The sequence below is a fragment of the Cyclopterus lumpus genome, chromosome 13 (assembly GCF_009769545.1).
Source record: "Cyclopterus lumpus isolate fCycLum1 chromosome 13, fCycLum1.pri, whole genome shotgun sequence".
Taxonomy (NCBI): domain Eukaryota; kingdom Metazoa; phylum Chordata; class Actinopteri; order Perciformes; family Cyclopteridae; genus Cyclopterus; species Cyclopterus lumpus.
This window is the reverse complement of record NC_046978.1, coordinates 11,175,602-11,187,838: the sequence shown is the minus strand read 5'-3', so window position 1 is coordinate 11,187,838 and position 12,237 is coordinate 11,175,602. Positions and strand designations below refer to the sequence as shown.

The 12,237-nt window shown below is 43.7% G+C and overlaps 1 protein-coding gene across 1 annotated transcript in view; it reads right to left on the bottom strand.

The window, feature by feature from the left end:
• Nucleotides 1-11,788, bottom strand: part of zmp:0000001236 (mastermind-like protein 2) — a 35,272-nt gene extending 23,484 nt beyond the window's left edge. The window contains 5 exon segments of the mRNA XM_034549167.1: nt 10,467-10,526; nt 10,528-10,551; nt 10,553-10,747; nt 10,750-10,924; nt 11,605-11,788. Coding sequence (XP_034405058.1) covers nt 10,467-10,526; nt 10,528-10,551; nt 10,553-10,747; nt 10,750-10,884 — 414 coding nt within the window. The 5' untranslated portion in view covers nt 10,885-10,924; nt 11,605-11,788.
• Nucleotides 11,789-12,237: the final 449 nt, after the last annotated feature.

Sequence of the window (12,237 nt, the reverse complement as noted above, 5' to 3'; positions counted from 1 at the left end):
TCATTCCACAGCAGTGTCTGTGTACCTCGAGGTAAGGTGGAGAGGGAGAGCAGGCGCCATGAGCATAACTCAGCACCGTGACACCTCACCACAGCAGAGCACTAACACAAACATTCCAGCTGCCACTTCCCAGCCGTATTGGCAGAGGCGAGGCAGGAAACAAGACCATCTATGTTCCTCCCCTAGACCCGGATCTGATGCTGTAGACGGGCTGGTCTAGCCGTCTGAAGCATTTGAGCTAGGATTTGACAACTGTAAGATTTTGAAGGCTGATACCTATATTGTTTTTGGGCAGCAGCTATTTTCTTAATTCATAGCCGACAATGTTAATGCCCCAAAAAGGACAATGATGTAAATGTTCCCTGAGCTTTTTTTGTCCCACTCAGAAGGCTGGGGCAGCTTGTGAAATTGCAACATGAAGAGGAAATTCCAGTTCATATGTCTGATAACAAATTGGCTTTAATATTATTGTACTCATTTGGGATCACAGTGGCCTCGCTGCAACAAGCCCGAGAGGCCAATAGTGAGCGGTCAAGTGATCAGACAAAAGTGAATGCACCCCTATTGTTGTTAGTAATCCCTTGTTGCATTGGGAAACTGTGGGCGCAGACACCCCAATGCAAGCACGGTAGGTCACAGTTCAATTGTAATGGATGTTTACAACCGACAGTATGGGGAACAAAGTTTTCCTTTGTTTTCTCCTCTGAATAAAGTCTGTCAGTCTGATGTCTGAACACTCGTATTTCTTTTATTAGCAATGTTCCACCTTCCCAGATATCAGAAATGATCTAGGAGACTACAATATTCTCCAAAACAACCGTAGAAGCAAAGGCTCAATCTATGCAAATAAAAAAATTAATTAAAAAAAAAGGGAAAAATCCTTTCCACAAGGCAGAGCGAGGCAGGGGTGCCATCCACAATGCTCCTGGAGAAAATCCCCCCACATTGCACTGCATTGATTTAACGAGGCAGCTGTCGAAAAAAAAAAAGCCCGAATCTCTATCAAGCTGGCAATTCTGAAATAATCTAATATTGAATACAACTCCGACATAAGCTCAGTATGTTCGTTTGACTCCAATGCAAATGTTCATGTTAGAAGATAGGACAGCAATCAACGTTGCCACAAATCGTTATCGTCACCGCCGAGTCAAAGAAAGGGCGTGTGCATATTAAACACTCTTTCTTCGGAGGAAAAAGAGGATGATGAAAAAAAAAGTCAAGTACTAGAGACGGAGGAACTGTAACACTGTTTACTGGAGCGGATTTCTTCTATTAGTTCACAGCATTTATTTCTCAAACAATGTCATCAGCATCGTTTCAGACACGCAAACATTGTGTGCCAACAGCAGTTGTGACTTTCGCCTCACATATATTTCACATCTATAATAACCCCCCACCCCCCACCGGACAACTGTAGCAAAGAAGCGAACATTACCACTATGCAAATGGGGTTGAACTATGACTTCAACCCCAGAAAACAGGAGCGGGAGGGAGAGAAGAGAAGAAAAAGTGAATGCTTGAGCCTCTTTGCAGCACTGTGGAGCCTGGGAACTCCAGCAGGCTCTGAGAAATATCCTGAGCTGTAATGTAAACATGTCTGAACTCTGATCTGGCATGGCCCTCCCCTCCTCACTTCCAGTTCCAGTTCAACCCGGAATTCTGTGCAAAGGGGTTTGCCAGTGACATCAGGAGCCCACTTTCTCATTTCCTGAGCGGGGTAATGACCCTGGGGAGAACCGTCTGTTTGAAGTCCCACAAAGAAAGCTGCTTTGCTCTGAACCCAATTGTTCTTCGGCGGAGGAATCGAGATGGCTGCTCACACTCGGCTTGGAAAGGTTTTGTCTAATGAAAACATCTTGTTTACAGAATTACAGCAGAATTACAGCAAGGTGAAGACATTATGTTAACGTGGCAACACGTCCCCACACCCAGCGGCTGTGATATTCAGATCTGTTTACAACAAGTCCAGGAAACGCCGACATATCAGGTAAGCCGATCGTCAGATAAGTGTGAGAACAGTCATAGATACGGTCTTGTTTATGTCGGCGTTGCACAACAGTCGGCTCTAAAACAAAACCTCGAGCGCTGTCGAGTTGGTGCACAAACTGAATGCCGAATATATGAATACCGCTTTTATTACATTTTGCATGCAACTTGTCCCCTCAAGTCACCTCGCATGCACCGCACATAAAATACACCTGAACATGCTCGTTCCCACAGGGTTCCAGTTTCAGCACAGGGTAGCAAAGCACTTGTGGAAAGACACTCCAAAGCACTACCATACACCCCCCTCCTTCTCCCCTCTCTCTCTCACACTCACACACACAATCCTTCCCTCCCTTCAATTAAGTCAAGCAGGAAAAACCTGACAAACCTCAAAGAGCTCTCCCAGCAGAAGAAATCGCATCAGGCATGAGCGGCTACCTCTACAAGGCCCCTGTGAAGATATAGATGTACATAAACACGGGCCTTTCTTGCTAAGTGGTTGCCCCCGAGCTTCACATATATGTTTATCTAAATTCCACGATGAAAAGCCTTAAAAAATTCAATTTAAAAAAACATGTTTCCTCAGTCAAATGGATTAAATAGCTACGATGAAGCCCTAATATATATATATATATTAGTCCTCCAAAAAAGTCCCTGTTGATTTCGGTGGCGCGGATGAGAGTTTGTGTCTCGAGGTCCACATATTGCTTGGAATTCAAACAAAGTGCCGGCAACAACGGGATGCATGCTGAAAGCACAACTCAACAACAAAGGGATACAGTGGGGACTCTCTAATCCAACCCCCTTGGGAATGGAGGTATTTCAACCCAGTGAAATGTTCCCTTGGATGAAACACTGAATAGTGGGGTAATTCATATTCAAAACATGAAACGAGTATTCAGTCACAAGAGTCTATTGCGCAGTCTAATTTGCCGTTGGAGGATCAGCAAGAAAATTTAAACAATTGTGCACCCTCGTTGGAACTCAGTTTTATAGTGTGTGTTCGATGAATACCATATAGACACATGTAAGGCTCCAAGTAGCTTGTATTTTCTTATAGGCCCATCTGTAGATTTTGTTTTCAATTAAAAGGGGCCAGTGTGTAGCATTTCGTGGGGGTCTATTCACAGATATGTAATATAATATTCATAATTGTGTATAATCATGTGAAACTAAGAGTTGGTGTGTTTTCGTTTGCTTAGAATGATGACGATAATGAGGATTCATATCACGTAAGGAGTGGGTATTCAGTTGGTTGCAATCTGCCAAATAAGAACATTTAACTGAACTGATTAATCAAGCGGTGATACAAAATGTCAGAAAGGACTTAGAAATGTCCATCCCAGTTTCCAAGAGAGAGGGCGTCCTAAAATAGTTGTTTCCACCCCACAGTCCAAAACCACAAAACATTCCATTTACAATAACATCCCACTGAGAATAGCAGCAAATTCTCACATTTGCGGAGATGAAACCATACACACATTTGGTACGTTTGCCTGATTTTGACTTGAAGTGTTATTAAAAATGTAAAATTGCTGTAGACAATTGTTTTATTGATCAACTATATGATTAATCAATTAACAGTTTCATCACATTATACTTGCTCTTTTAATCATGCGAGAATAACCAATGCCAAACTCAGATGCATGACCTGCTATGCTTTACTGCCCTGGGTGTAAATTAGCAGAGTGGACAGAAAAACAACGCAACCTGCACCACCGGGGAGGAGAGATGTTGCAAGGTTGATGCTGATGGTGTGTTTTTCTACCACGTTAACTGAAGGCCACGTTACCTTGCAAGCTCTGCTAGAGGCCGCGGACCACAGCCAAGGACTTCAACCAGATGTCTCTGGAGGAAAGGCTTTTATCCCGAGACAGGGAAGCCGTTCCCGTACGACTACAGGCTAAATTGACCCTAAAGACCGGGCTGTTATATACATCATAGCAGCAGAGCAGACCCTGCCCACCTGGACTCTCAGACAGGCCCATGTTCCTCTGAGCATGTACACACTTATATTGTATCAGCCCTTGAAGACTGAGGAGGAGACGGGTCTACTACATGATTTCGGCAGCCCTCTTCAAAGACAGATACAGCCTTCCCATAGGCTGCTGAATAAAACATAAGGCGTGTGCGGTGGGGTGGGTTCAGTGTGTGTGGGTGTGTGTGTGTGTGTGTGTGTGAGATGCTGGTTGAGTGGGATGAGGAAGATTTTTTTTAAGACACCACTACTAGACATACTGTAGAACAGATGATCCATGAATGCCTTTGATTTGACACGCACATCCTCACTGCCCTGCTGGGTGTCTGGAAGCTTTGTCTTCCCCAATTCATATGTTTCTCTTTGTGTTCTTCTTTTTCCTATGCAAGTTTTTTTCTTGCTACCTAAGTCTAAATTAGTCTAGAAAAAGACTGAACGTGTGCTCATTTCAGGAGGAGAAGGCGATGCAAATCTTGCCAGGTACAGAGATGTCCCAGATTCACAGAGCAGCGTTTCGGCACCTTACTGCTGCTTCTGCATTTGCTGAGCTTCGTCTGTCATATTCATTGAATGTGTTGTCACTCTGTAATGCTGTTCATTCTGTACACATGACATCTATTGCATCTGTCCATCCGGGGAGAGGGATCCTCCTCTGTTGCTCTCCTGAAGGTTTCTTCCCTTTTTTCCCTGTGAAAGGTTATTTTTGGGGAGTTTTTCCTGATTCGATGTGAGGTCAAAGGTCAGGGATGTCGTATGTGTACAGATTGTAAAGCCCTCTGAGGCAAATTTGTAATTCTGGGCTATACAAAATAAACTGAATTGAATTAAAAAGGAACCTTTATGCTTCCCCAGTTGTAATGAATTACTAAAACAGCATAATCAATAAGTGCCCATCATTAACCTTGACTCTGCTTTTCTGCCTCTCGGACATTTCATTGTTCTCCATCATTCACTGATATAACTATTACACTAAGCTCATGAAAGCTTTTACTGTAAATAATGTCGCATAGTTTTTTGGGGAAAATCCACTGGTGCACAGGAAGTGATACATGTTTTCTGGCATTAACAACACTTGAAACAACGTTTGGAACTGGGTTACCATTGGCTGGACGGACAAGGAAAAGAGAGCCACGATGACGGCTTAGCACAAAAGATGGCCTCAAAATGAAGACAAAAACAACGAAAATCTAAAGGTTCATTTCGGGACACTATCATACTAGAACTAATGATTTGTTGAAGGTCCAGACTTATGCCATCATGACATAGTAAAAGCTGCAGTTTATCAGATTGTAACTTCAGCGTCTATAATATATTTAGTAAATACAATCAATAACTCAAAAAAGGGATTGAAAAATAAAGCCCCTCTGAGAAATGACATTCATCAGTGAACTTTGTTTGGAGTCTGGGATGACGACCAAATGAGAAGCCGGTGCCGCGCTCTCCCTCGAGGACATAGCAATCACGACCACACAATTTATGCGTTAGTTGTTTAAAACACATGTATGCTGATGTTATCATAAACCTATGTTTACTGGGGAATAGGGACATTCATTTCATGCACGATTTAGCCAGAAGATGATACTGCAGCCATTAACAGAGTCAGAATCAACATACTGTCCAAACAACGGTCATCCAGAGGCAGCAATTTCCTGGAAACGGACGAGGCACAGCGTTTGCTTTGTGTGCGATATGAACCTACTACTTCCCCCCTTCCTCAAAGACAAGCTGTGCTCGCGCAGATCTAGTTGGTGCTAAAAGTTTACGAACTGCCATCGGATACGTCTGTGGAATGTCCAGAACATAATGTTACATGGTCCTCACTTTTATTACACGAGTCAGTAAATCTGGCTGATGCGAATCAGTTAAAAAAGCCGCTGTCATGTGTCCCCGAGCAAAATATAATGATGATTCCTGCTGTTTATGTGGCGTGGATCAGAAGACACGACACAGAAGTGTACGGAGGGGGGAGTCGTATTTCAACTCCTCGGACAAATGTTACTGCCTGAATTAATCTAGCATATTTAGTAGCAAATAACTCCTAAACCCAATCACATGTCATAGTGTGCTTTGCTCTCAGAAGGTATCATTTGGTGTACACAATCGGACAGGTTCACAGCGTTTGTATTAAGAAGTATTACATCGCTAGAGTATGTGAAACTGTCAATAAACACCCTTTTGATGAAACTACTTTTTGTCAAACTATCACACACTATATATTGTGGCATTTATTGCTTTCGAAGTGCACAGGATCTTTGTTAAAAAAAAAAAAAAAAAAAACACATTTAGATGACAGGACATTTTCAATACATCTTCCACACCTACATAGTGCACTATGCACAAGTAGAATTGGATTGCAGCTGTGTTTAAAGTCTATCTTGGAACGAGCACTAATCCCAAATAGAAGGAGGAGATTAACAGATGGCTTTACTACAGTATATGAAGGCCTATCTTAATGTCTTTTAATCAGAGCACTATGAGCTGCACGACTCATCTCACAGCTACAGTCTATACAAAAAGGGACAAGCGTAATCACATCAGGCTTACAGAGTAGCCGTGCTGTCAATAAAACAGCACCCACGGCTAAGGGGATTTAGCCGTGGGTAATTCAGCATCCAGACCAACTAGCCAGCCAGCCCGAAAATAAAATAACATTTCTTTTTTTTTTTTAATTGTTCGCCTTCCCATGATAACATGGAAGTGATCTGTGGGATGAACATGGATCCCTGCTTCATCCACGGAGCTGGGTAAAGGTGTGGGCTTCACTGTGGGTGGCCCCCATAGACCTGGGCTAATTGTTACACATCTCAGCCGAGCCAGGCTGGGATCAGACCACCGGCAGCTCTGATTCAGGCAGTTCAACAGCCAAACAGGGTATGCCAGGAAGCACTTACAGTACACACCCCACCCCACTCTTACACACACACTCTTCATCAATCATACATGACAACGAGAAAGTAACGCGGCATTTACTCTTCTCCGTGCTATTTGAGCAGGCTGTTCTGATCCACTGAATTAAGAGGCGTGGCGATTCATTTTCATTGTCATGTTGGCTTAACAACATGTACTTGAAATGTAAATACAAAAAGGGGTCACACAAAAACGTGTGCTGTACAGGATGTGATGCATACAAAAAAACAAAAAAGAACAAAAACATAATGAATTACTATTAAAATAAAGTGTCATTCTGCACATTTGTCTTGTATTCTGCAGACCTTTTGGGTTTGTGACCAAATGACGCAAACTGCGACCCCACCTCACCGTTATAGTCCAACTGTCCAACAAAGTCATTTTAATCATTTCTAAAGACCAGAAGATGGGAATATCAAAAGAACAAAGAGGGGTAGAGCAAAGTCTGAAAAAGTTAATAGCATTGTTTTGTTTATGCTTTCCTACCCTCTTAATAATATTGCAACCCATAAGATCTATCTTGCGACCTTTTGGTGGAGGTCCTGAACCCCGAGTTAGGAACATCTGATCGGTCAACAAAAGCACAACCGACCAGTGGCCAGTGCTGACCTTTTGTACAGGATCCTGCAATTGTGCCAAACACATAAAGCTTGAAGAGTATTTGGGCACTGTGCCTCCTCGGGGACACTCACAGTCGATGGTGACAGGAAACATAAGGAGAGAGGAGAGGATTACAAAGACAAAGTTATTTGGCCAGATTTTAAGCGGGGGCGTTGCGGGTTAAGCGGTTTCAGTTTTAGACCACGAGATGACCAGAACGCCTTTTGAAAAAAAAAGAGCCGCCGCCGCGCGATACACGTGGAGTTGAAAGTGGGCAAACACAACAGGCAAACACAACAGGCAAACACATCAGCATACAAAGCACTTTCCCTGCGAACTCGAGGCCTATAGTTCTCAGATCTGTCACTAGAACAAGACTGGGTAATAACAAAATCCTCCCAGTGCACACAGGGCTGTTAATCACCGGGCATCCCTCGCCTACTGCTTTTTCAAGGCCGGTTTGACTTTAAGTAAACACGTGCAGGAAATGTATTCAGTGGCTCTAAACATTTATATGGGGGCCTTGCGGTTCAGACAGTTTTATGGCCAGCGCATCTTTCAAGAAGGTGCTTAGTGAGCCCTTCGTTAAAGGCCTTATAATAGGGCATGACAGTGCATGGCATGCAACATGCAGCAGGGCTGTATCATTGGTTGTCAAGGCAATGAAAGATGGCTGACTGAATGCTGATCTGACGAAACTTAACATCTGTACATCGTAACACGGGGCTAATGTGTTGTAAGCTCTATCCTGACCCATTTTCTGCACTGAATGTATCCACTGATACAGGTATGAAGGGAAAGATTGAAAAACGCTTTGTAAAGAAAAAAAGGAACATACTCTATGAATCCATAAATATCCAAAAGGCTTTCGACGAGTTCACGCGGGCATTATGGGAAATCACTTTCCTGAGTCATCAGATAAGTAAGCTCTCGTCTTTCTTCTTCCCCATTTCTCCAATTTCATCTAAAAGAATATCCTTTGTTAATCTGGCCTCAATGAGCACCGTTGTTAAGTGCTGCTCACTCTGCGCTCCCAGCCAGTCATAATCCATTGTGTTGTTTGCCCCTCGCTCGGTGTACATTTCAAGCACAAATTCCAATGTGAACAGTCAATAACATGCACAGATGTGTCCATTGTAGAAACCTTACTCTTTAATTCAGAAGAATGTAGTGAAGTACAACTGCACCTCAGGAAGTATCTGAAACACAAGTCGCACTCCATTTATAGCTAGAGATTATATATATATATATATATATATATATATATATATATATATATATATATATATATATATATTTGTATTTTTAGTATTTAGTTGCAAGTTATTTGGCTTGATTTGAATAAATTCAAGAAATAACTGCTGTATTTATGCTGGAAAGATGCTGTATAAATGTATTAAGGGGGATTTCTGCAATGGCTGCTGTTCTGCTTCACCCAATCATCACGAATTGTGAAAAACTTATTAACCTCAGGGTTGACAAAAACATGTACGACGGGATCTCATTTCCTCCTCACCATCTTGCTGCAGTCATCAGTTTTATGTAGAACACGCTACTCCAGAGTCAACATCAGTAAAAATGAAGCGGCACATGATAATGATGTTCCCTGACCTCTTTTAGACAGTCAATATAATCTGTAATGTTGTGTCTTGCCTCCCATCATCATGTTCCAGGGCTGTTCTGCACCTGACAGCATGAAAACTAAATATGTGCAAAGCTAACTAAACTGCTTTTTATATTCACACTGTAAATCATGGAAAAATTGACTTTTCTTGCATGTGAAAATCATGGCATGTGGAGGCTATAGCCTGGCCAATTCCTGTGATGACAATGAATGAGCTGACGGAACAAATCATTGTTGCCTCCTCTAGGCTTTACTGGAAAAACATTTTTTTTTTACATTGTTTATTTTTCCATCCAGCATCTCCAGCAAATCTAGAGCGGGAACATCTGCGAGCTCTCACCCTTTAGACATCATATTAAAACGCTGCTTGGGAAATAATTCATCGTCTGGATGCTGAACTCCCTCATGTCCAATGAAAGAAAACAACTAAATAAATCTTGCATCTCACAACAGGAAGCCCGTCCTATCAGCACCAGCAGGCACACACAACGCCCCGCCGTGTCCCTACCTTATGTCTGTTGTTCAAGGACAATATCCAAAAACTATACTGTCCTTTATTCTCAATAACCTTTTCTCTGAAGATTCTCGAATTAAGGTCGCGCCGCTCCTGACGTGATATAGGAACCCCTCAGAAACAGAAGCTGTTTTTAAAGAAACACTTTGAGAAAACCTGCTCAATGGCAGGTGGCATCCTCTTGAGAATGTAGGTAATGCACGCGACACAAAGCAAACTGACATATCTGTACAGCACAATGAGAGATCGGCGCATATTAAATGGTGTAAAAAAAGCTGCAGAAAGCGTCTGCATCCCTCAGCTGCACAGTAGAGAGATGCTGACATGATTTGCGCTAAATGCAAAACATCCCCATGACCCCAAAACAATTTCCTCTGAATGGATTGCTTTGGCAAACCACTTCTTGTGCTCCTGTACCATCCCATTCACTTCAAGCCCCCCCCCCCCCCCCCCCCCCCCCCCCCCCACACACACATCAGCAAGAGCATCAACTATTACTATTACTAGTATCACTCTTGTTTTAAGACATGGTTGTCATTGGGTATTGATTTTAATGTCTTAAGGTGGGACAGAGCCTTAACGGGTTGTTCCTCTCGGGTCACAGCAGAGCTCTTTCATTTCTTCTATAGAAACATCAACTACAGCTCTCAGCTGACCGGCAGATTATCACAAATGCTTGTAATGTCTCAGGGTCTGAGTTTTGCTGTCCTGTATGTTTGGGCAGAGCTTTAACTGTAACAGCAGCACAAATAATCATGACCACCATGATAAACATATTCACCATGGTGTCATCCTCAAGATTTATCATCATCATTCATTATCACCACCATCACCAACTGGGTCTCCCCACAACTCACCGCTATGCGCGTGGATATCTTCTGGTCGCCCTCAGCGCCCTTTAGCTCTCCGTTGACCCTAGCTGTACTCTGGAGGTTGCTGGTTCCGATCCCCGGCTGCCCTTCGTCTTTCGGTTCCCGGGCCCTTGGTGGACTATGTTGAGCAGGTGAAGTGTGGCTCTCGTGGCTCCCGGTCGGGAGCTCTCGGCCTGGCCCCTCTGGTAGCGGGTCTCGCAGGTGGAGTGGTGCCGCCTGCACAGCTCTATGCGGGCGCGCAAACGCTCCACAATGGCGCTGTGGCAGGCTGTGGTACCGCGGAGCCTCTGGAGGTGGCCACCGCCGGGCCGTTGCCGACCCCAGCGGGCATGGTTCCTAACCCGACACCCAACATGGGTGCGAATGCCCCGGCAGCAGAGTGAGCAGGGGTCGCTTCTCCCATGCCCGCAAGTCCCCGTCAAGTTTGGAGAGACTGAGGTCCACTGAGCTTATAATGGACCACGGGACGGGCATGGAAGACAAGCAGACGTATGCACTCAGCTATGGTCCCATGTGGAGAGAAAAACACTACACTGCACGCAATCACTCACTTGAGGGAATTATGGTATTTGTTCAAGGACAAATTGCACAATTATCTCGTCAAACTGAGAGGAATATTACAGTGATGAGGGGTGTAAAGACACTGGCCTGTAAAGTGAGGTACGCGCAGTCTAAACTCACACAATGGCTACTCAAAAAAAGTCCCAATGTTGCTGAATTGTATTAGTGACCGCTGCCTCGGGGGTGCTGTCGTGTCGGCTTGTAATTAAAACCGAAATGATTTACAAACACGAAGAGCTCGTGGATTCACAGCTGGAAACGGATCCACTCCTTGCTTCAACATAAATTGCATTGGATATTAATCCCTTGGATGATTCAAAACCACAGCACGCACAACTTCAGTTCCATCGGGGGGGGGGGGGGGGGGGGGGGGGGAGATCCGTGGCTACTGTGGCATCCTACTTTATCTCAAATGTGGCTACACTTGTGAAATAGTCCGGGGGGGAAAGAGGGAAGGAAAAAAGGAGTGAGACCGCAAACTGTAGAATTCAGAGTGAGCGATCTGTCGCCAGAAGAAGAGAATCTACCAACGCACGACATTCACGAAACTTCCGAGACTCACGGCATTTTTGTTTGGATTTGAGTCCTTTCTCTCCCGTCTTTCTCTTTCCACCCGGAGGACGAGGATCTGGTTGCAGATGACAAGTCAAAAGAGCACGCCACCGAACCGCGCGGAGCCGCCGCAGACGCCGATTGAGAGCCGTCTCAAGTAGTCCATTGACAAGCGTTTGTCCGTGTGGCGCACCGAGAGGCAATAGCGGAACTACAATACACAGACCCTCATTGTATGAACATTCCTCCTTTCACATGATACACTCTCGCGGACGCTGCGGGGTCCGAACGCACCCTCTAGTGGAGCGAAGGGAGAACTGCAATGCACAGCGGGGGGCGTGACACCAATGGTGCGCGTGCAGGTAGAAAGTAGCTGATGAAGCAGAGGCAGATTTAGTGTTACGTTTGAAATATATATATTTATATTCCTATGTTATATATATATTCATATGTATATATATATATTCATATGTATATATACACATACATAGGAATATATTTACGTATATATGTATATATATATATATATTCATATGTATATATACACATACATAGGAATAGTATTTACGTATATATATAGGAATATATATGTATGTATATATGGTTTATACAGTAGAAGGGCGCTTCAAATGCTTCTTGACAT